A 24,130-nucleotide genomic window follows, 5' to 3' on the forward strand; every position below is an offset into this window, starting at 1 on the left:
GATCAGAAGTCTCTTACCTGCTCTAAAAACCAGCTGGTTCCAAGGGTGCTGTTACTGCACAACAATTCACACCCAGTAACTGCTCCACTGTTGCCTTGCTCAGATCTGCTCTACTCAAAAATTCTTTATTGTGTCACCAAGTGACCCCCAATTTTCCAGAAATATTTGAAACATAAAATATCCATGCAATACTGTATTAGGTTTAGGATATTAAGGTTTATATTTCATATTTAGGTTAAGGATAGGCTGTATCCACTGGAGAAATAAAGAGTGGAATATGAGTTTATGGTGTGAGACTATTAAAAATCACAACAGCACAAAAACTGTTATTAAAACTCAGACATCTATGACAGACTTAAAAAGTGTTACACTGTGAAAATGTTCAATGTCCTCTCTCGCACTTCTCCAGCACTCCTGCTTCCTTCAGGAGAATGTTGTTTATAAACAAAAAAAAGTTGTTATAAACAGAGGGAGTTCTCCTAATGTTGAAAGTTTGCCTCACACAAAGACAATTATTTTTTCCTTGAAAGACTTCCCACATGCTTGTGTTCTTATCACACAGCAACTATTTGATGTTAAACTCTAACAAACTGGGAATGTTTTCAAAAACTTGGGATGCTTATTTTGCCTCATCTCAAATTATTTTAAATTACAAAGCCACGTACCACATGCATGACTGTAAGTGTTTTTGGATACAGTTATTTGTATCTGGTAATAAAAAAATGTAAATGCTTTTCTTCCTTTTCACATGAGTTTTACATTGTCATTAATTTTTACGCTTCGTGCTTGAAAACCTTCTTGAGTTTCCTCCTACCCTCCCAATATGGTTCAATACACTGACAAGCCTACAGATATCTTCTTCCTTTGATAAATTCCAGCTCTCAGTGGGCAAGATCAAGGTAAGGCTTCCTCTTACATGCAAAATAAGTCAAATTCATACATGAGTTTTATCTCCTATGGTCTCAAGGCATCTTGACCATGTTTTTAAAAAGCAGTGAGGAAGAGAACAGACCCCAAAGAATTAATCCACACCAATGCATTGAGGCTCTTACTCAATGCTTGAAAAGAGAAAAGGTATCTTTATTTCCATTTTAACAACAGTCAAAACACAGCTGTGTAAAGGGAACTGCTTTCCCAAGGTCACAGGAAAACGCAGGTCCTGAGCTCAGGCCCTCTTTCTTGATGAGATGGTGCGATCCACAATTAACATAACCTGGGGAAATATTCCATTGCTTTTTGACCCACCCAATCCCATCCTGTGCAGACATAAAATTGCTTACTTTGGCAGAGCCAAAACCAAGCTCAAGTGCATCTTTTATGATTTTTTACAGTGGCAAAGAGAATGCTGAATGCATAAATGGTTCTTTCTCTCTGTTGTTCCCAGACACCCTCCTAAAAGTAACCCTGCAAGCAAGCAGGAGTGGCCTGTGTTAATAATGTATCTCCTAGTGCACTACAGTAGCACCCAAATGTCTTTATAGCAAAACCAGCGCAACAAAGTATTTGTATAGGAACCATGATACAAAGCCAGTTGGATTTAGAAATATACCTGAGAGGAGTTAAAGAGGTGTAGCCCTGCACTCTGCTGTTTGCACCAGCCTCTGCTCACGGATTTGGCGCTGCCAAGACTCAAAGCACAATCGCTTATTGCGTCTCTTGGAGCTCGAGCTCTTCAATCCGTGCGGCTGCAGGGAAGGAAAGAAAAACCCTCAGCTTCCATTCGGAAGGGAACTTTGCAGCCCTCACGGACGAGTTGCAAAGCCCGGGAGCGCCCAGAACGCTCCAAGGCAAGACAACACAAAGAGCTGCCGGCACTCTTTGTTAGGGCCTTTCCAAGCCCACTTGGGGATGCTGCAATATTTGGGTTAGAGCACCATAGCGAGGCGCACAGGCCGCCCTGCCAAAGGCACAGAGCGATGGGTGGCTCTCTCTAACAAAAACCAGGCGCTCCTTGGGCTTTAACCCCATCAGGGATTGCCTTGAAACCTCTCCATCCCCGAACTCCTCCACCCCGGGAAAGGATGGCAAGGCTTTCTGCCTTTATGCTCCCGGCTACCACAAGCCCACAGGGACTGGGGTCGGGGGGGCCCTTTCTGTGCTGGGCGGGGAGGGGGCTCCTGCCCACACCGCAGCCCTGGGGCCCGGCCGAGGAGGGCGGCAGCCAGGGGAGGGGGGTTGTAGCGGGCCCGGGCTGCAGTGACTCCTCCTAGAGGCGGTATGTGCCGAGCGGGAGGAAACCCCTGCCGCCCCCCTCAGCAGCAGCCGCCATCGCCATTGAAACATACAATACGGGGAGAGCGGCTGAGGCGGAGCGAGGGCGGGGGGAGCCCAAAAGGGAAAGGGGGAGGAAAGGGGAGGGGGGGCAAGGAGAGGAGGAAAAGAGGAGGAGGAAAAAGAGGAAGGGAAGACAAGAAGGAGGAGGCGGCGGCGGCGGGCGCCGGCAGGTGAGGGGAGCGGCGGCGCGGGGGTTCCGGGGGGGGCGGCGAGGCCCTGCTCCTCTCCTTCCCTCTCTCCTCGGCCGCACGACCCACCTCCTCCTCCTCCTCTTCCTCCTCTTCCCGGCGCCGCTGCCGTTCTCCGGGAGGGCCCGGCCATGGCCGAGGCCGTGAGGGGAAAGGGCGTGAGGGGGGCGGGTGAGGGGCGGCCATAAAGGGAGGGGGGGCGCGAGGCGGTAACGGCAGCGCGCGCGGGGCCGGCCCTGGCTAAGCGGTGTCTGGGGGGAGGGGGCGGTTCTTCCTCGCTCGCTGCCTCCGCTCGGCCGCCGCAGCGCTTCCCGTTCCGGGGCCGTGCGGCCGCCGCCACAGCCGCCCCTCGGCGGGCAGCGGGCGAAGCCCCCGCGGCGGCGGCGGCGCTGGCTGAGGGCGGTGTGAGGGGGGGTGTCAGGGGGGAGCGTTTGCGCGGGAAAGCCGGCGGCCACACCCCCCCACACACACTGCACTGCGCCTCGGGACGCCTGCGCAGCCCGGCTGCTGCCCCCGCCCCTCTCCTGTCGATCAAGAGGCTCTCAGCCAATCACCGCTCTCTCTGCCCGGCCCGGGCTGCCGCAGCGGCCAGTCAGCGGGGAGAGTGGGCGGGGCGGCGGTGTCCGGGCAACGGCGAGGCGTGCGCGGGGCGGGGCGGCGGCGCGGGCCGGGCGGGCCGTGAGGGGGCTCGGGGCGGCTCCGGGGCTAAGCGCGGGGTGCCCGGGCTCGGCTGCTCGCAGCGGCTCCAAAGGCTCCCTGCGGGGCCGGACCAGGCCCGTCCTCTCGGGGTCCGTCCTCCCGGCCCCGCAGGGGTGGCCCGATGTTGTTTGTGAGTGGGAGCTGCCTCAGCAGGGACCCCCGGGGTTGGGGGTGCCCTGGAAGCTTTCGCGGGGGACGCGCTCGGCGTGGGCGGTTGTGGAGAAACCCCACCTGCCCCCTGAACAGCGCTATGGCCTTAGCAATTCGGTCAGAGAACGAGCTGCTACTTCAGGTCTTCCGCGTTATTCTTCACAAATATTTCCTTTATAAGTGAGTGTGCAGCCTAAGCTGGATCTAAGGTATGTCTGTGGATTTCTTGTCAACTCTTTACTGTTCTAATAGATCTTCTGCTGGAGATGAGGGGAGTGCAGCTGCGTGGATAGTCCTGAATGTCCTTTCTTTTAGCATTTGGCTGCTGAGTCCGAGTTCTCTCGGTGTTTGGAAGTCACAGAACCACGGAATAATGAGGTTGGAAGAGACCTCTAAGATCATCGAGTCCAACCTATGTCCTAAAACCTCAACCATAGCACCAAGTGCCATGTCCAGGCGGGTAGTGACAGGGCGAGGGGGTATGATTTAAATCTCAAAAAAGGAGAGATGTGTGTCAGATGTTATGAAGGATTCCCTTAGTTCTTCCCTGTGAAGGTGGTGAGGTCCTGGCACAGGTGCCCAGAGAAGCTGTGGCTGCCCTGGATCCCTGGAAGTGTCCCAGTCCAGGTTGGATGGGGCTTGGAGCACCCTGGGACAGTGGAAGCTGGACTCTTAGGTGTTTTCCCAGGAGGCAGAAGGGAAATGTCACTGGCTGCCTTGGGCTCTGAAGAAGCTAAAACCCAACAGAGGAAAGCCCTGCTTGCAGTCATGTTGTAGAGAGCCCTGTGAGATGCTCCTCAATCCCCCATAGCAACACAGGGATGTTGGAATCATGGCAGAGTGGGGTGTGCTGTGACCAATTAAGGGGCAGGGAAAAGAAATGCTTCCAGTTGCCCAAGCCTGATGTCAGGCAGGCAGGTACAGACACAGCCCTTGTAGCTCAGTGAGGATGGACTTAGCACGAGTGGCACAGGTTTATTTTTAAACGGAGGCTGTGCTTCATGAGGAGAAACATAGAGATGATGAATCAGCTGGCAGAGAGGGAACAAGTGTGGGTAGACTTTTCAACTGATAAGCCCTTGAGGCTTGGCTGTGTCCTCAGCAAAGAACAATTAGGGCAGCAGTGCTCAGCTTGTAGCCCTTTACCTGTTGGTTGCAGGTCAGGTGAGTATGGAGGGCTGAGCTCATGTGCCTCTTCCTGCAAGAAAACCAGATCCCTGTCTATGGGATTTCTTTGTCCAGGTCCACAGGTGTTTTCTCTGCATGTTTCTTTGTCCAGATCCTGTTGTGACTATGCCAGAGCTTGGCTTTCTACCCAAAAGTGCCTCCTGTAGGAGTCAAAACAAGACAAGAGCACACTGCTGTGTTTATTGCTCCTCAGTGCACCCTGCTCCATGTAAGTTGCAAAGCAGAGACAGTGTTAGCAGAGTTTTGAAACATCTTGTATTTAGGCTCTCGAAACATTCTGCAAATGTAACCCTCAGTGCATTTGGAAAATATTTTGGGATTCCAAGAGCTGGCTTGGCAGCAGGGGAGTAAATAATGGCAGAGGGCCTCCTGTGAGAGAGAAAGGGAAAATAAAGGAGTAGGCAGGGGTGGAAAGTTCAGTGATAGCAACAGAAGGATGAGCCAAAAGTGAGTAATTAAACATTAATTTCTATAATGCAGCAATTAAACATAAATTTATGTAATGCAGCAGCATGGCCCAGAGCAGTGTGGTTAGTTGTATACAAATATGTTTTGATTTTCTACCGTGGAGATCAAGTGTAACAATGGTATTTTCTGTGGATCCAATCCCTTGATGTTTGCCTTTTTCCACTGGGATTTGTTTCTATAGGAAGGAATATATGAGAGGTTAGCTTAATATAATTTTGATACAGGTAGTGTATTCTTTCAGCATGGCTCTCTGCAGTGGTTCAGTGCTGGCCTGAACACTTGGGTGATGCAGCTGTGCTGCCAGCATTGCAGGAACCTGTTTGTACCCTACTGCACACATTTATTAAGTTCCACTTCAGAAAGAGTTATTGTTGCTCTGAAGAGAAGGCTGTCCCAGAAATTGGCTCCTCTGATGGCTAGAAGCCCAATTCCCAGCCTAGGTATGTTATTTGGATGTCAGTTGTTACAAACTGAAAAGGACGTGTTTTAAGGGCTGTTACTATTATGAAATTGAAAGTTCACAAAGGGTTTGTCACAAATTGCAAGTTTCATTAAGGAAGGAAGATGGGCAGGTCCAGCCTCCAGCCCTGAGGCAGATGGAGTGCTGCTGGATTTGTGACATTCATTCTCAGATTGTTCTGAAGTTGTCCTGCTGAGGATTCTGCTGCCTCGCTGTGTGACCAAGCCCAGTGCTGCTCTCTCATCTGCTGCACAACTTCTGTCAGGGTCACTGCTTAGGGAACACCTGCTCTGCACCTTCACAGCTTCTGTCAGGGTCACTGCTGTAGGGAACACCTGCTCTGCACCTTCACAGCTTCTGTAAGGGTCAGTGCTGTAGGGAACACCTGCTCTGCACCTTCACAGCTTCTGTAAGGGTCACTGCTTAGGGAACACCTGCTCTGCACCTTCACAGCCTCTGTCAGGGTCACTGCTTAGGGAACACCTGTTCTCCACCTTCACAGCTTCTGTAAGGGTCACTGCTTAGGGAACACCTGCTCTCCACCTTCACAGCTTCTGTAAGGGTCACTGCTGTAGGGAACACCTGCTCTGCAACTTCACAGCTTCTGTAAGGGTCACTGCTGTAGGGAACACCTGCTCTGCACCTTCACAGCTTCTGTAAGGGTCACTGCTGTAGGGAACACCTGTTCTGCACCTTCACAGCTTCTGTCACAGTCACTGCTGTAGGGAACACCTGCTCTGCACCTTCACAGCCTCTGTCACCGTCACTGCTTAGGGAACACCTGCTCTGCACCTTCACAGCTTCTGTAAGGGTCACTGCTGTAGGGAACACCTGCTCTGCACCTTCACAGCTTCTGTCAGGGTCACTGCTGTAGGGAACACCTGCTCTGCACCTTCACAGCTTCTGTCACAGTCACTGCTGTAGGGAACACCTGCTCTGCACCTTCACAGCTTCTGTCAGGGTCAGTGCTGTAGGGAACACCTGCTCTGCACCTTCACAGCTTCTGTAAGGGTCAGTGCTGTAGGGAACACCTGCTCTGCACCTTCACAGCATCTCTAAAGACCAGATCATGCCTCCCCACTTCTTTTCACCTTCCCTTGGAATTCTGTGGTTCCAAGCTGGCAGGGAATTCAGAGTGGGATGATGAGCAATGCCAATTTTGACATGTCTGTGTTTGATAGGTTTCATCTTTCCCAAATTTTCTTATCATGCCCACATGATACATTGCTCATAGAAAGAAAAAATTGTCTGGCTGATACACAAGGACATGCCAAGGTTTTACAGCTCTCTGCTGATTTTATACCTTTGATATCATAAATGAAAATATTATTATAAAGTTTAGCTGTATCACCTTGATTCACTTTCCAAAGTGTCTCCCTTGTTGTGTTTCCTTGTTTCACAGAGGTGAATGGATGCTGGCAGTGAGGTAGCTGTGCTTTCCTTGGCAGAAATACCATCTCTGGCAGACCTGCTCTGTGTTTGCTTCTGAGGAGTAACCAGGCTCATAATTATGCCTCCGGGGCAGCTATCAAAATGGAGTTAAAACCAAGTTTTGTAAACAGAGTTAAAGCTTTCCCAAACATTATTTGTCTGAGAGTGAGAACTGGAGGTGTAATTGTGACCACATGCAAGCTTTGGAGTGGAGTGGAGTGGCAGAGGTTTGTTCTCTGTTTATCCCTAATCTTGTGGTTGCCAGAAAAATAAGGAGAAAACAAGGTTTGTTTGCTTTGCTGCTGGTATTGCTACACTGAGAGTGCAATTCAAAAGCAAAGTTATAGCAAATATTCCAATTATCCTGTGTGGTGTTTGTGAGGGTCCCCAGGACGAGGTGAGAATCTGACTCCATGTTCTCAGAAGGCTGATTTATTATCATATCATATCATATCATATCATATCATATCATATCATATCATATCATATCATATCATATCATATCATGCCATACTAAAACTATACTAAAGAAAGAGAAAGGATACAGACAGACGGCTTAACAAAAATGATGATAAAATGAGAGAGTGTGACAGAGATTCCAACACAAGTGGCTGTGGTTGGTCATTGAATTAAAACAATTCACATGGAACCAATCAAGCATTCACCTGTTGGTAAACAATGTCCAAGGCCACATTCCAAAGCAGCAAACACAGGAGCAGCAATCAGATAATTATTGTTTTCATTCCTCTCTGAGGCTTCTCAGCTTCCCAGGAGAAAATCCTGGGCAAAGAGGATTTTTCAGAAAATATCACGGTGCCAATCCTGCTTTTAATGAGCAATGCCTCCACTTTAACAGGTGTTGAGGGCAGGTTTGGATTTTTCTTCTGGAACAGCAGCAATGCATGAAGATCACAGAATGACAGAATCATGAGGTTGGGAGAGACCTCTAAGATCATCAAATCCAACCTATGCCCTAATACCTCAACCAGACTATAGCACCAAGTGCCATGTCCAGGCTTTTTTTAAACACACCCAGAGATGGTGATTCTGCCACCTCCCTGGGAAGAGCATTCCAGTGCTTTATTGTTCTTTTGGTGAAAAATTTCTTCCTGATATCCATCCTAAACCTTCCCTGCTGTAGCTGCAGGCTGTGTCCTCTGGTTCTGTCAGAGACCGACCCCACCTGTCTGCAGCCTCCCTTCAGGAAGGTGTAGAGAGCAATGAGGTCACCTCTGAGCCTCCTCTTCTCCAGGCTGAACAGCCCCAGCTCCTTCAAAGGTTCCTCACAGGGTTTGTGTGCCCAGCCCCTCGCCAGCCTCGTGTTTGAGCATCCTTCCCAAACTGAGGGGCCAGCACTGGACACAGCACTCCAGGTGTGGCCTCACCAGTACAGGGGCAGAACGCCCTCCCTGCTCCTGCTGGCCACACCGCCCTGTTATTTCTCACCAGCCCTCTTGGTTTTCTCTTGCAGCCCCCAGATTTGCAGCAGGGCACCGAGAAGCAGCAGCACACTGAGAAGCAGCAGGCTGCAGGATGTCGGGGCGCAGCGGGAAGAAGAAGATGTCCAAGCTGTCGCGCTCGAGCAGGGCCGGGGTGATCTTCCCCGTGGGCAGGATGATGCGCTACCTGAAGAAAGGCACCTACAAGTACCGCATCGGCGTGGGCGCGCCCGTCTACATGGCTGCTGTCATTGAGTACCTGGCAGGTAAAGGAAAGCCTGCTCCTGCACGACTGCTCACTCACAGGAGCCAGGCTTAGCCAGGGGCTGGGAGCGTGTGGAGCACTCCTGGAAATCAGGGTTTGTTGAAAACTCTGAGGTTCGTTTGTTCCGTGGGGAGGTTTAAGGTGGAGATTCTCTCCTTTAGTGAGCGTGCTTGGTCACTACTGGGAGTGTTATTTTTGTTTTGCAGAGTGAGGAGTCACTTCTGTGTAGTTTTGTACAGTCATGGAGTACCTGGCAGGTAAAGCAAGAGCCTGCTCCTGGCTGTGCTCCTCACACAGGAACCACCCATGGGATGGGATGGGATGGGATGTGAGCACTCCTGGAAATCAGGATCTGCTGAAAACTCTAAGGAGGTTCATTTGTTCTCTGAGAGAGAGAGGCTCAGCGTGGAAATTCTCTCCTTTAGAGGCACCATGCTTGGTCACTAGCTGGAGACTTCTTTTGTATTATTTTGCAGAGTGAGGAGTCACTTTTGTGTAGTTTTTGTCCTACTGAAAAATGGTATTAATTAGGTTTTTTGGTACACCTAAATGTGAATAATAGGAGAAAAAAAAGCAAACCCACCTTGTACTGCTTCTGTGCTTTTTAAGTGAGAAAACTGTTTTGCTGGCTGCATTTCTCCTTGCAGGAGAGTGTCAAAGTGTTGTGAAATATAAAGGTGGGGGGTTTAATTAAAATTAAAATTAAAATTTAATTTTAAAAACCCTTTTGCTTTGCCTAAGTGTACAAAGATAGTGTTCTAGGGTTTAAATCTTCCCACACACCCTGAGTTTTCTTTTTCCTGCCTTTCTGAAATTGAACTTTGAGGAAGGGACAGGTGTCCCATGGTGATACAATACACTGTGATTCTGTACAGAAATATTTCAGAGTGGCTTTTGATCATACCTGCTGAGTTCCTGGTTTAATTATGGAAAATGGCACTTCAGCAAATGGTTGGAATTCAGGGTCCAGGTCACTCAGGGGTTACAGATCAAGACTGAGGTGCATTGGAGAATCTGTGAGAGTCACAGCCTGGATGGAATCAGCTGAGTGAGTTGTGTTTCAGCAGTGTAGTTTATTGCCAGGGTGGCATGAAGAAGCTTGCATGGAGCCTGGTTGTCCATGCAACAGATTTTATGTAAACACTGCTGTCTTTTTCACATGTGAAGCTTGTTCTCACTATCAGACAATAAAAGCATTATTTTCTTTCAAGGGTGTGGAGAAAATCTGAGAGCTCACTAATTAATTTCACTAATTTCACAATTTCATTATTAAAATTAGATTTATCATAAAGCCCAATAGTAGATTGCAAAAATGTCCATGTTTGTGGCAGTACATTCCAGATGAGAATCACTTGTATTTGTTTTTCCCCTGAGGCTACTTCTGGAGCTGGAGTGACAAAGTATTGCTTGTGTTGAAGAAATCACAATAACTTTTGTAACATAATGTGATGCATCGTGACTCTGCTGACCTTCTGTCTGCAGAGAAATACTTTTCTTCTTCTCCTACTCCACAGGGAGATATTTCTAGGATAAACATTTGGAGATGCTTGTTCTGAGCTGTGGCAATTTTTACAAGGTGCAGTAATAAATTGTCAGCAGCACATCTGGAATGTGCAACATTTCAGTGCTGCAGACTGACTTGTGGTCAGCACTGTTTGCCTATTACCTGAACTAGAGCAATGAAATTCTTGGCTCTGCTCCTGGGTTGTAAGTGCAGTTTAATTTCAATCATTAATCTGATATGAGCAGATTATGTGTGGGCCTACAATTTGCTTTAGGAAAAAAAGAATGTGTAGTCAACCAGGCAAGAAGGTTGCTAAAGGTGTAGGCTGGGAGCCCACATAAATTGTAAGGGAGTGCTATTTTCAGCTGCTTGGTTCAGCAGAGAACTCCTGTATATATTGTGATAGAATGGAGTAATGTTTCTGAGAAAACATTTATTGCTGCTGGATTGTGTGCTTTCCAAACCAAAGTTGCTGTGCTCTGTCCAGGGAATTGTTTGGAAATATTACAAAGGTGGAGAGTTCAGTTAAAAAAAAAAAAGTGTTGCAGCATCTAATCGTGCTGATCTAGTTATTGCTAATATTACAGGGGTATAAAGTCTTTGGTTTTGGGAAGTCTCTGGAAACAAGATAGGTTTTTCCAAGGATGCTGTCAAAGGGGGTATGATATATCAAACAGCTACATTTTCTTCTCATTATCTGATCTTTCTATTACAAATGGCATTCTTTTCTCCTGGACCTGCAGGTGTGAAATGGTGGCTCCTCAGGATGAAAGGCTGCATGCAGGGGAGCTGCTTCAGGCTAAATCTGGGAGAGTGGCAGTATGGGACTGAAACAGAACAGAAGCAGGTTGAACATATTTTTTTTTTAAAGTTAAAACATTCCTGAAAACTTCTCCTCTAAACCCCTGAGTGCTTCTCTGTGTTTGAGCAGAGATTTAATGCTTTACAAAAGGAGATTGGGGTCTGTGCTACCTCAGAGAAATGTGCTCTCTCTGGCCAGGCTCTAACTTTGATAAAACATAGGTTGCTCATGCTCAGCTGAGACTTCTTTGACTTTAACAGCTAAAATCCCTGAAGATTTGGTCCTCACTGAACATGTTCCAGCCTCTCTCAGCTCCCAAATCATAACATCGTGGGGAGGCAGTGGTTATGGAAGAAAAATATTGATGTTAGAGACAGGGTAGGGAGAGGTCTGGCTACTGGGGAGAGCTGGACTGATGACCAGTAGGCAAATAAATGGTGAGGAGTGTCCAGATATCCTGCCAGGAAGCTGGAGAGCAAGGTGAAAAAATAGGAAATAGGCCAAGGTGATGGAATGAGTGCTGGTAATGAAGAACCTGGGCAGAAATATTGAGCCAGAGTAGACAGGAAAAATGGTGACAGGAAAGATGCTGAGATAGAAATCTTGGTGTGGATTGCCAGCAAAAGGAGATTGGGATGTGGGGAAGCAAGTCATGGCTGGGATAGGAGCAAGGTGGATGAGGCTGGAAGGGTCAAACAGAACCAGAACCACCTGAGTGCCTGCAGTCCTGCAGGGCTGGCATGGAGCAGCAGATCCCTGTGAGTGGCCAGTCCTGCTGGTCACTGCTGCTGGCCCAGAGCACTGAGCCTCAGGGCTGGCATCATCCAGAGGCTGCATAAACATCTGGAGCACCCTTGCTCCCAGTTTAGGGAGTTGGGACTGCTCTTTGCCTTTGGTATGTGTTCTGTGTCACAGAGATACCAGAGCCCTGGCTGTTCCCTTTGTAAGCAAGGTTGGTCATGGCAGCACCTCACAGCCATTATCACCCCCAAATCTGCACTTTGCCTGATCAATCCCATCATTAAAATGCCAGCAATGGTGGTGGAATCTCAGGAAGAGGTACAGTGTGAAGATCTCCTCACTGTTCTAAACCTTTCTTTGTAATCTATGAATGCTGTTTTACATTTTAGGCTTGAAAATCATATTGTAAAACTGAAGCTTAATTCCTATCCAGAAGGTTGTGTTTGCTGAGAATTCCACTGGCTTCAGAGTTAAAATTCTCTGAAAACTTGGCCTGAGTCCCATGTGATTGATGGGTTTTGCAACAGACTCAAGCTCTGAGTGTTCACAGAGCTGACTGCAGGCACAACCACCTAAATCAAACATCAACTGCATATGTCCCACAGGGCATCTTCCCAAAAAGCAGGCAGAGAACACAGAAGCCCCTTGATGAGGAAGCACAAGTCATGTTCAAAGGAACTTGTGGGACATCTCAATGGAAAGCCATCCTCTCTGAATTAGGGCAGAACACACCATCAGCAAAGGCTTCCTCCTTCTCAGGAACCACCTGGAACACTCTTCTGCCTCTTGTGCTCATCTGCCATGCAGAGACAAATCCAGCACACACCTTTCCACCTGGAAATGGAGGACAAGGACTCCATCATCAGTAGATTATTGCAGAGTAGAGGTATTGCTGGTAGATTTGATGTGGTAGTGTAACAGGAGCTGACAGAATTTCTCCTGAAGGGGAAGTGGAAAACAAGACAACCTGTATGAAATATTTTCAGTTTTCTATCAGTAATTCTCACAGACCTTTCTTAGCAGTCCAGCTTCCTACACCCTTTGGCATGGCTAGCATGCTTTAGTTCCCAGACATTTCAAATCTGCTGATCCATCAGCTAAAGAAACGTCTTTTTCCCTGTATGTCACAGGGTCACAAGAGGTAATCCCATTCAGGTCATAGCTTGGCTGCAGCTTGTCTCTGCTGGAAGAGAGTTATGTGCTTCTGAAGGTGTCTGGATTTGAAGTTAAACTTCTGATGTGGAGGCATCTTTGTGGATTTTGACTCTTGCAGGAAGCAGTAGTATTTGAGATTTCAATCTAATTCTTAATACCTGTGCTTAGAGCACAAAGTAAAACCAATTTAGGGCTGAAAACATCAAGATGCTCAGTTCCAAGAGAGCTTGTTATGGTATAGAACCTATATTCTACTTTCCTATAATCTATATTCCTATTATATTCTATAATACCTATTTATATAGGTATTATAGGACCTATATTCTCAGAATAGTATTTTTAGAATTTAGGTAACCTCAGCTGTTAAGAAGTTTCTACTTGAAATGTGAAGCAGTTTCTTTAGGGATCTGTTATTGTTAGCAGAGCATGTGATAACTGAAGCCTCCAGTTTTGATATTGTATTTTGTAAATTTTATATTCTTAAGATTATGAGCCTCTGCCTCCACCATTAGAAAAAAAATATGCATAAAAACTTTCACTAGAAGGAGGTAAGGCAATGATTTACTATGCAGATGTTTGGCATCCTTAGGTAAGTCATGTACATATTCCACAATCTGCCATACATCACCTCTGCCTCGGATTCCCTTCTTCCCAGTGGCCTGGGATGGATGGCTGGCTGGCGTTTGAGTGTTCTGCCTTTTTTGCTCTTAAATTAGGCAAGGACTAAGAGTGCACCATCAGGATGCTGCTGGCCAAAGGACCCAAACCTGGGGCACTGGGGTGAGCACACAGGTAGCAGGATGTGCCTGTTGTTGGCACACCTGAAAGAGCTTCAGTTCCCACACAGGTAAGTATCTGCTGGTTTTTGGGTTTATTTTTTTCTCCCTGATGCAATTTTCCTCTGCTGTCAGCACACACCTGCAAACCCCACTGGAGGAGCCTGGGTCTCTTTTCTTGCTCTCTGCTGGTGTGCACAATGATGGGATCTGTTCCTGCTGTCTGCTGCTGTGTTAGCTCTGCTGGCAGAGGTCTGGGAGAGGGTCTGGCACCTCCATGGGGGTGAATACAGCTGGGCTATGTGGGATCTCTTTGCAGTTTCCTCCTTTAAAATCCAGGACACACTAGGAGATGCTAGGGCTGAGAGGTTCCTGCCCTAACTTTTACAATTCACTGTGAATATGCATATAGTTTTTTAAAAAGGCTTTTACATTTCCAACATTCAGTTAAATATGTGTGCTGTGCAGCAGTGAAAACTGGAAGACAAGTTTGTACTTTTGTTATTCTGAGTAGAATTGAAAGCTTGTATTTTCCCCATGAGCCAGAGCTAAGCACCATGTTGAAATCATTTGGATTTTAGCCAAACATTATGTACATTTCCACTAGATTTTTCCTGAAAATCCTTCTTTTTATAATATAGTTTTAATGTAGTCTGTAAAAAGGAGTAGGATATCATTAAGACATCAATAAGTTACTAACAGGACACTGATTGGCTGTAATTTTCATATTCCTGTTACTGACAAACACAAACCCAGAAGACAGGGACACTGTATACTTTTAAAATGAAAAAAAAAAAATGTGGGTATGATTTTAGGAGTAATTGGAAGGAAAAAAATCCTTTCTCCTTCCTTCTCAGTGTTTCATTAGAGTTCTTAAATGAGAAATAACTTCTGAGTAGAGGCCAAACTATGTAAGCTAGTGAATTATACTGATTGCTACAGTCCAGAGAAGCTCAGGAAGATGTGTCTGTATTTCTGTAATAATTAGGAAAAGCTTAGTGACTTTGGCTACAGTATAGATGTTACTATTTCTCTAACTGGTAGGTAGAGAAACTACCTTTGAAGTGACCTCCTGTACCCAGAGATGTAGAAGGACCCTTCTATCAATATTTCATGCATTGAAGCTCTCATGTTGTCTCTGCTTGCATCTGGATCAAACCTTTCATATCTTGTTCTGAAATGAAGCTTCTCACAGGTTTTCAGTAGGGCACTGAAATTCCAGCAGTGCCTGGCTGGTGTGTTGGCTTTCCAAGTATTTCTTCAAATGCACCTCAGTCTTCATCTTCCCTGGTCCTGAGAATCCTTGCTGTTTGTCAGAGCTGTCTGTTCCAGGTTGGGGGTTTCACTGCATGCCTGACTGTTCTGTTGTCACAGGGCTGCTGATACATTTTGGGCTGCTGAGGTACATTTTTAGGGGCTTTTTTTGCCTTTTTGAAAGAGAGTTAAAAGAAATTATGTGAACCAAGCTTAGCATGTTTTCTCCTTTAGGGAATTAGGAAGGACAAATGAATTTATCTAAATGTGCTGATATACTGAGTGGGGTTTGGTTTCTGCCTTGCCCTAGTGAGAACCCTTCATTATATAAATCTGGAAACATCCCTGAGAAGGTGAATGGATATTGAGAAGCAGTGTAAACTGTGTATGCAGCATGTACCTAAGCTGCATTTTTGTTACTGGTTTTTATCTTGATGTGTTACAGCTGAAATCCTGGAGCTGGCGGGAAACGCAGCACGGGACAACAAGAAAGGAAGGATTGCCCCCAGACACATCCTCCTGGCAGTTGCAAATGATGAGGAGCTGAATCAGGTGCCTGTTTGCATTTTGGTGCGGGAGTTGTGTGCTTGGGTGAAGCTGCTACCAGGGAAGGTTAGGAACAGCTTAGTCTGAGACAAGAATGAGATTGCAGTTACTGGAGCAGAAGATTGTGCCCTCCTAAATAAAAGGAAACAAAAATTATGGTTCTGAGATACCTCATCTTAAATCTTATGGGCATAAACTTTGGTTCTTCTTAGCCTATGAGTCCTTTTGAAACAAGCAGTCTTGATGCTTCACTTTTCCCTCGGGGACAGTCAGTACTTAAAGAAAATGTGCAAGATCTTTTCCCAAAAGCTGTAGAAATGTGTGTTTTCTATTATACTGGCTGTGAGGCCTGTGTTGGGTAGGGATCTGGCTCACTCTCTGCTCTTGCTGCCTCCCTGTCTGTTTGCCCAAACTGTGGTTTTCAGTGCTCTGACTCCTGGGATCACTTGTGGGATCACTTGTGCTAAACTTGTTGAGTGAGGACAGAGATCACAGCATGGGCTGCAGACTGTGCTATTCAGGGCTGCTGAAAAGGTTCAGTCAGCATCAGAGGGTCTCCTCTGTATGAAGATGGATGATGTCATTCACACTTTGGATACTCCTGCACTTAGTATGACTGCTTTAAATAATGAAAATGTGCTGCCCATGAAGTCATGGGGCTCTGTTTCCAGTCAAGTGGAGTAAAAATTCAAAACAGGCCAGAAGAGAAAGTGTGCTAACACTACCAGCCCTTCCCAGCTCTGTGTTTCTGGTCAGTGCCCTGTGAACTGGGATCCAGATCCAGTGTTGTCTCTTAGGAATTAGCCAGACTTTGTCCTCTACATGGTATCACAGCCCATTCCTGTTGTTTGCCTCTGCAAAGCAGGTCCTTTGAGCTTTTCCTTGCTTTCACTGCTTGTTTCCCTGCCAAAGAGTTCTGCATCCAGCCCTCTTCTGAGCAGGGCTGTGGTGCCGTCCTTTTATGAAGTACCCCACACACTCTTCTTGTTTTCCCCTGATTCACTGCTTGTGGGTCACCAAGAACAGGTTTGCACTAGGAAGGGGTAGGAATGATTGTACAGGAACAGAATTCTCCAGGATGTGCTGTTTGACTTTGCTGTCACCTGCCAAGTTCCTTGTTATTGTGGATTTTCTCCCTGATTATTTTTGGTGGTGCAGACTGAGAGGATCTGTAATTTGCTTCCATGCACTGCTTGTCCTTGCAGCTGCTCAAAGGTGTGACTATTGCAAGTGGAGGTGTCCTGCCCAGAATTCAGCCTGAGCTTCTAGCCAAGAAAAGGGGTGCCAAAGGCAAAACTGAAACCATCCTTTCCCCTGCTCCTGAGAAGAAGGGGAGGAAATCCATGGTGAACAAAAAGAGTGGGAAGAAGGCAAAGTCTACCAAGGCCCGGACGTCCAAAAAGGTGAGAACAGGACAGGTACAGATTCTGTGTCACCCTCTGCAATAATCTCTTAATAATTGTGTAGATCTCTAACTCTGTGGCAGTGAACCCTTTTAAAATAGAGGAAGCTGTGTTGTAAAACATTTTCTACCAGAGAGATGTCATCCCTTCAGCCTTGCTCAGTTACTGGGTTGCTGTTAAAGATTTTTCACTGTCCAGAGAATTTGACATGGAACTTCAATGTCATTGTGACAAGCTCTTTGTTTCATGTGTTCTTAGCTGTGCTATTGTTAGTGAGCTTTAAAAGAAGAATAAATCAATCAGAACTTGACCACTGCACTTTCCCATCTTCTATCACTATCCAAAATGGATTAATTTGGTAAAGCAGTAACCCAGATCCGTGCTCTTGGTTTGTCATTCCAGAGCATGCTGAGCTTTTCATTGGGTAGAGTTAGATGATATCAAGCTTTGACTTAAACTTTCAAAACTTGAATTAAGCATATTTTTCAAAGTTTTAGGACAGTTCCATAGGTGATAATATGCATAAACAGCCTTTAAAAAGACAACATTATTGCTTAATGGGATGTTTAATTGAATGCCTCTGTGCATTGATCTCAGCTACCACCTCACTTTGAATTGTGCACATGCAGAGTTTGGATTGTTCGGAGGTGGTAGCTCCTTGACAAACCTTAAAGCAACTATTGAGAGGTGTGAGGAGATGTTCCTTTAGCCCTCTAGGACTGGTAGGTGTGCTGCTCCTGAAACTAAGCTATAGGAAGGCTTTATCACTTAATAACTGAGACTTAAACATTTGTTTTTCAGACCAGAAAGTTGTTTTTTCTTCAAACTGGAGTGTTTGACTGGGTTACTAAGTGACTAAGTTTGATTTAATATGAGGTTCTGCTCTGTTAGCAACAAAAATAAACTAACACATGCCCACCCATGTAAATACAACCTTAATTGTCAGTAAATGTACAGATGGGTGTGGGTGCCCTGCCTCTGAATGTAACTACAAAAACATGTAAAGCCTCAGATGAACCACTGATTTAGCATTATATAAACAGTGCAGATCTCTGTTGTTACATAACCTTAGGGGATTACAAGGCTATGAGTAATGTATTGATCTGAGAAGATAAAATTTGTAGTAAGTTATTAGCTCTTTCCATTACTGAATAATGCTAGGTGGTGATTATTTTGTTTCCTTTGAGAAGTCTTGCTTTTTTTTTCTCCCATCAAATAGAACAAACAAAAGGACAATGAAAAAGAAGGAGCTTCAAATTCAACAACTGAAGATGGACCTGGGGATGGTTTCACTATCTTGTCCTCCAAGAGCCTTGTGCCAGGACAGAAGGTAACAAAGAACAAAAACAGATTAGCATGAAGGGAAGGATGCTTTTCTCTTAAACCAAAGCATTTCCAAAATCAGCCTTTTTCCCTTCAAATTATGATGTTAGAACATTTGTTTTCTAGCAATAACTTCCTCTGAAGCAGGCTTCCAAGTTGTGGGCATATCACCAAATAATCTGAGTGGTGTGCAAATTAATTCATTAAAAGCTAAAAGTCAGAATCACACATACTGAACAGAATAAAATAGCTGGTCTGTGAAAGACTGAATCCAGCCTTCTTTCACTTCAACTTTTTGGTATGAAATGATTTTGCACTGGGATTGCTATTTATTTGTTCCTCCCCTCTCATTGTTATTTTTCAGCTTTCTCTGACGCAGAGTGACATCAGCCATATTGGCTCCATGAAAGTAGAAGGAATTGTTCACCCTACAACTGCTGAAATAGACCTCAAGGAGGAAATAGGTGAGGCTCTGTGCATGCAGAAAATACCACATCTAGAGCTGGAACAGGAGCTGGTCTACTGGCTGCCTGCTGAGATGCCATCCTGTTTCATCCCAATCTACCCCAGGCCATAAAATATCACTTACAGCTTCTGAAAATCAGGCTGGGTCTGACTAGGTACAACAGGCTAATCACTGATTTGTCTGCTTTTAATGACAAGCAAAACACAGATAATTTGTTGAAGCACATGAGCAGCAAAGGTGTAAATAATTATTATTGAGGTGGTTATTGGCTTGTTTTTACATTTGCATTTGAAAATTGCATTGCAAAATTATATGTTATTAACACTTCTAACTATAACTTTCATTGTAGGATGTTACATAATTTAGAAATACTCATGTACAAAGCCTTATACTGCTCGTGCAAAATAAGGAAATACTGTTATTACCAATATGGAAATTTAAGCAGGAGGGAGGTAAAAAGCTGTTCAGCCAGTCCCATAGGGGGCACAGAATCTAGTAGCAAGCTTTGGGTCATTGTTTTTTAGTCATCAAGACCTTCACTGGCATCCCAGCTATGTTTGTTTCAGTAAGTAGTAGGGTTTGGATGTTGGGTTCATTTTGGAGGCTGAAATCCTGAGTCCTGAAAGTCCCATTCCACATTATTTTAGCCCTGAGTCAGAGTAAAGAGCATTCTTACAGATATTTATATTAAAGTAATTTCCAATAACAGCATACAAGGCTCTTTAAAACCATAAAAAGTAAACTTTATCTGTGTCTAAGCAGAGTGGTAAACATAAAAATCAGCTGCTGCTGATAGAGGGAGACAGGATGGTGTTTGGACAGTGTTTTTTAAATAATGTGGACTTGTTTTTCCACACCGATACTCCGAAGCCAAGGCCTTTTGCTCTGTGTCCCTGCAGGCAAGGCGCTGGAAAAGGCTGGAGGCAAAGAGTTCTTGGAAACAGTGAAAGAGCTTCGCAAATCCCAAGGACCTTTGGAAGTTGCTGAAGGTGAGAAGGATTCTCTGCTCTCTTTTGGACATGGCTCGTTTTATATGTTCTTTTCTCTGGACATTGTGATCTCTTCCTGTTGTCATGTGTCTTTGTGATGTAAATGTTTCTTCAAAGCTGATGCTGAGAGGGGAAAAAAAGGAAGAATAGGACACCTGTGGGCTGTGCACATTCTGTCTTGAGACTGATCAATTTGTCTGAGACAATTTCTGTCCATGGGAGTCCAAAATTTAAGGAAATCTTGTGCCATCTTTTCTGCCCTGTTTTTAGTGCAGCCTTAGTGAGAATCAGAAACAGCTCTCAGCCTAACATATAGGCTGAGGAAAAATTAGGCATAGGAAAAAATAGTGATGCTTCATAAATTATTCTTCTTTATGCATATTAGATGAATGTATATAACCCACATAATTGCTTTACTTTGGGCAGAAATGAAGATGTGATATGATCTGCAGAACTGGCACGTTTTTTGGAACTGCAGCTGCTTTATTAGAGGAGCTCCCTTCAAGGGTTAACACATTTGTAGCAGGGAATAGTTTGGGACCTCAGATTGTGCTTCCCTTGTGGACAGATTAAACCAATTGAAGGTGTCTGGAACACAGATGGAGAAAAGTTACAATGTGCCTTATTTGGCTTAGTATCTCTATATTAAAAAAATTGCTTTAAATAGTTTGGGAAAATTCCTAATTGAGTAGCCTAGTTTTATCATCTGAAATGATAGAGAAATTTTTATAGAAGATAATTTGCTTGACTTTCATATCAAATCAAACTAATATGCCGTAAAATCAAAGTAAACTACTTTTCTCTGTCAGCATCACTACCTAACTAGAAGATAGACTCCTTTTATACTATTAAGACAAGAACTCCTTTTATACCATTAAGACAGCTGGTTAAAATTTAAGTAGCACAGAATTCCTCTATGCCTGCAACACAATCCCTCTGTGAAGGAGAACAAGTGAATAGATCCAGGATTTTCATCCTTGGGCTAATTCCATCCTGCACAGCTGATTTCAGAGTGTTTAACCTGAGATTACCAAGACACCCAGACTTTCAGTAGTGCTGATGGTGACAAATTGCAACAAAAGTAAACTGATGCCATGCTGTAAGCTCTGCATGTAAGCTCCTGGAGAAATCTTACACTTTCTTAAAAATCAATCTGAGACTCCTAATTGGACATAACTGGTGGGGACTTTCAACAAACAACTTTGATTTTCATGTCCTTGTCTGAAATTACCCAGCTATAAAGTGAGTCTACATATTAATCCTCAGTTCTCTGGAATTGTAAAGATGATGGTGATGATGATGATGATGATGATGGAGGATGTTTGTACAAAGCACTCAGTGACAGCTCTGCAGAAATGCTGTGTTTAGGGCAAGGTTTTTGTGCTTTGCATAAAACAAACCCAGAGGCCGTGCTGAATGAGAGAGCTAAAAGCCATTATTGAGTAGCTGTGTGCTAACCAAATGAGCCCTGGTTTCTTTGGTCTCCAAAGAAGTAACAATTGATCACAGAAGGAATGGTGAGACAGGTTATTATTGCAAGTGAGCCCCTGTGGTGTATTTTAATTCCAAATGCATTTCTTTGGAGAGGTGAGGTAATTAAGAAGTTACTTTGGGTTGAGAGGTCGTTGCAGGGCAGTTTCTGTTCCAAACTAAATGTTATGTTTTCATTTGTGTTAGCTGCACTCACTCAGTCTAGCGGCCTAGCAGCAAAGTTTGTCATCCACTGTCACATCCCACAGTGGGGCTCGGACAAGTGTGAGGAGCAGCTCGAGGAGACTGTCAAGAACTGCTTAACAGCTGCAGAAGACAAGAAGTTGAAGTCTGTGGCTTTCCCCCCGTTTCCCAGTGGCAGGTAGGAATCCCTGTGTGGGGAGCAGAGGTGGAACGGGCTGTCAGAGCTGCTGCTGTGACACAGAGGTGCCCTCTGCTCTGTGAGCCGGCCTCTGCTGGTCCATGTGACCCAGAGCTGCTCCAGAGGAATGCACCGAAGTGCAGTGTTTGCAGGAAACTGCCAGAGAGCCTTTGTAAAGGGAAATTAGCCAGCCCACAGGAGAGCTGAGTGGGCTTGCTGTGTTTTCTATTGCTAGGCAGTCATTTGCATTCCTCTGCACCACCGCGGGTTTTGTGTCCCTTCATTTTGCTGTGGGGAGTCTTATTAAACACACATTTGTACTAATGAGATTATAGCAGCATAATTCTGCAGGCAGGTTACAGTGATGCCACCTGAGCCACGTGGATGTGGGGTGTTCATTAAGCCCTCCTGATAACAGATATTGCAAAGACTTGTCACACAAAACCTTTCAGAAGAAAAGAAAATCTGTTTCTCAAATGTAGGTCTGCTTTCAAAAGTGTGAACCATTAAACCAAGTGTGAAGCCACACATTTCTTTCTTAATAATTAGCAAGTAGAATGTGCTCGACTAAGAAATCTGAAGTTTTTTTCTTTTTTTCTTTCAAATTACTTTAAAAATTGACAGTTTGTTGATCTCTGATGACAAGAGATCTTACTGCTAACTGCAGTAGTTATTTTGTGTGACTTCACATGCTTATATTTATTTGTAAATAGAATAGAATAGAATAGAATAGAATAGAATAGAATAGAATAGAATAGAATAGAATAGAAATAGAAATAGAAATGTATCTATTGATTTTGGTAGTAGTGCCCAAAGAGTAGAGTACATAGTACAGTCCTCTAGTGTTGGCCTGACAGTGAATAAAATGAAAGTAAAACTGCATTTAATCAGTGAAATCACCACACATCACTGAGTACACACGAGGTGAAAATGCCATTTTTATACAGATACTTTTCACAGAAAAATATAACTTTATGGATCAGGACAAAAGATTAAATAGAGGGGCAGTGCAATTTTTAGTCATTTTTTAATATACAGATCTTTTTGTTTATGGTTTTCAGTGGAAGCAAAATGTGATACATTACTTTAACAGTCTTTAATATAAAAATTTACTATAGCTTTTAATGCCAATAGACATAACTTCTAGACTTCATGTCTTCTAAGAGCAAAAATAAGAATAATCCATTCTTGGACCATTAGTCTTAGTGCAGATCCTTCTGCTGCTTTGTTCCATTTTACTCTGTTGCTCTTACAATTACTCCTCCTAACAGAAATAGAGAGACTGACCAGGTGCTGCTGGTTTATACTTCATTTATCCAAGTACCTCAAAATTTCCTGAAAAAAGGCAGATTTTCAAATAGGACTTTCTGGTTTTTCTGTCATTTTACTCTATCTCTTTTGTGGGTAGATAAAGAATTATACTATATCAGTTATGTGAATGTCCATTTTCCTCTGTCCCATCTTAGGGACTGTTCACAGTAACTGATATACCATTGGGATACTTCAGTTGTGCCAGATCTTTTTGATGGCTTTCAATATAAATATGATTGTATGTTAGAGAATATTACCATCAAGAGGAGTAAATGAATGCATCTCAACCTAAATATGGCTTGGAGTTGTAATTTCAATTATTTTCACAGGAATCCCAAGCAAAGTATTTTAATGACAGAGTGAGGAAGTCAGCTAAGTAGGTGATGTTTTGGGTTTGGTTTGTGTTTAGTTCTCAGTTAAAAAAAAATAATCATCCTTGAAAATTTTTAGCCTGCAAGGCAAAAGGGCAAGCTAAAAAAATTTAAATTATTATAAATAAAAAAATTAAAATAAAAATAAGTATGAATAAAAATTTGTAAATAAAAAAATTTGGTTATAAGAAGTAGAAGCAGATGAAAACAGAAATTAAGGAAATGAATTTAGCAGCAGGTGAATATTGCTATCAAACCCTTGGGGTTTGCCAAACTGCAAGTGGCACTGGAGGAGCCCTGGCTGCTCCTCTCAGCATCCCTGCCCCACACTCACCTGCTCTCTTTTCTCCCTGACCACACAGAAACTGCTTCCCAAAGCAGACAGCAGCCCAGGTGACCCTCAGAGCCATTTCCAGCCACTTTGATGGCAGCAGCTCTTCCTCCCTGAAGAACATTTACTTTCTGCTCTTCGACAGTGAAAGCATTGGCATCTACGTGCAAGAAATGGCCAAGCTGGACACGAAGTAGCAACGGCAGCCAAATGAAACTTTATTTTTCAACAAACTTGAGTAGCATTCAAAGCATTAGAGGTGGGTTTTATTTTTTCAATGTGACGATGAGGGGGAGTGGTAGTAGTGTGACGTGCTGTGACTTGATGGAGAGCTGTGATTAGAGATGAGAGGGGTTTAGTCTGATTTCTTCATGCCATTTTTATCACCTTAAGCAATTGAGTTATCATCTGGCTTCAGGAGTTTAGTGTCCTTTGTTACTTTAGTTTAGAGGTTTTTAAAGAGTAACCTCATTTTAGATTTGTAGTGATGATTTCTTCACACACACATGCCACTTTCAAGAAAGCTCTTAAAAATGTCCTGCTCCTTTTTCCCCTCCCTTGAGGGTAGATTGTAAACTCCTGCCTTCAGCCCACAGAGAGGTGAAAAGGGTTTTAGAAGTGATGCATGAGGAGCTTCTGTTTTGCTTTTAACTCACAATAACCTCTGTAATTACTGAGAATATTTCATGGTGATTTTGTTTGTTTTATAAGAAAAAAAGAAAAAGATGTGTCAAGTGTGGTTAT

At 44.4% G+C, this 24,130-nt stretch overlaps 1 protein-coding gene and 1 long non-coding RNA gene across 4 annotated transcripts; one reads left to right on the top strand and one right to left on the bottom strand.

Annotated features, from left to right (window-relative positions):
- Positions 1 to 1,059: 1,059 nt before the first annotated feature.
- Positions 1,060 to 2,709, bottom strand: LOC134422249 (uncharacterized). Its single transcript, XR_010028757.1, has 3 exons — positions 2,532 to 2,709; positions 1,550 to 1,685; positions 1,060 to 1,213 (listed from the first exon to the last, which is right to left on the bottom strand). It is a non-coding gene; the product is annotated as an uncharacterized LOC134422249 (long non-coding RNA).
- On the top strand, positions 2,359 to 24,112 carry LOC134422248 (core histone macro-H2A.2). 3 transcript variants are annotated; one of them, XM_063164232.1, is made up of 9 exons: positions 2,359 to 2,444; positions 8,330 to 8,563; positions 15,240 to 15,346; positions 16,546 to 16,743; positions 17,963 to 18,073; positions 18,431 to 18,530; positions 19,432 to 19,521; positions 21,199 to 21,373; positions 23,418 to 24,112. In XM_063164232.1, exons 2-9 carry the CDS (start codon positions 8,392 to 8,394, stop codon positions 23,581 to 23,583), a joined length of 1,119 nt encoding a protein of 372 aa, XP_063020302.1. In that variant the 5' UTR covers positions 2,359 to 2,444; positions 8,330 to 8,391; the 3' UTR covers positions 23,584 to 24,112. The 3 variants fall into 3 exon arrangements, with proteins under 3 accessions (XP_063020302.1, XP_063020301.1, XP_063020303.1); XM_063164231.1 differs by lacking the exon at positions 2,359 to 2,444 and adding an exon at positions 3,189 to 3,520; XM_063164233.1 differs by lacking the exon at positions 2,359 to 2,444 and adding an exon at positions 3,854 to 4,707.
- The last annotated feature ends 18 nt before the right edge of the window (positions 24,113 to 24,130 follow it).

Source organism: Melospiza melodia, chromosome 9 (genome assembly GCF_035770615.1).
Source record: "Melospiza melodia melodia isolate bMelMel2 chromosome 9, bMelMel2.pri, whole genome shotgun sequence".
Taxonomy (NCBI): Eukaryota; Metazoa; Chordata; class Aves; order Passeriformes; family Passerellidae; genus Melospiza; species Melospiza melodia.

What these genes read in the sequence shown, in the direction of transcription:
- LOC134422248 (XM_063164232.1), top strand. Translation starts at nt 8,392, where the DNA reads ATGTCGGGGCGCAGCGGGAAGAAGAAGATGTCCAAGCTGTCGCGCTCG. An exon ending in GCCTTGTGCCAGGACAGAAG is followed by an intron (nt 18,074 to 18,430) that starts GTAACAAAGAAC and finishes GTTATTTTTCAG; the next exon opens with CTTTCTCTGACGCAGAGTGA. An exon ending in AGACCTCAAGGAGGAAATAG is followed by an intron (nt 18,531 to 19,431) that starts GTGAGGCTCTGT and finishes GTGTCCCTGCAG; the next exon opens with GCAAGGCGCTGGAAAAGGCT.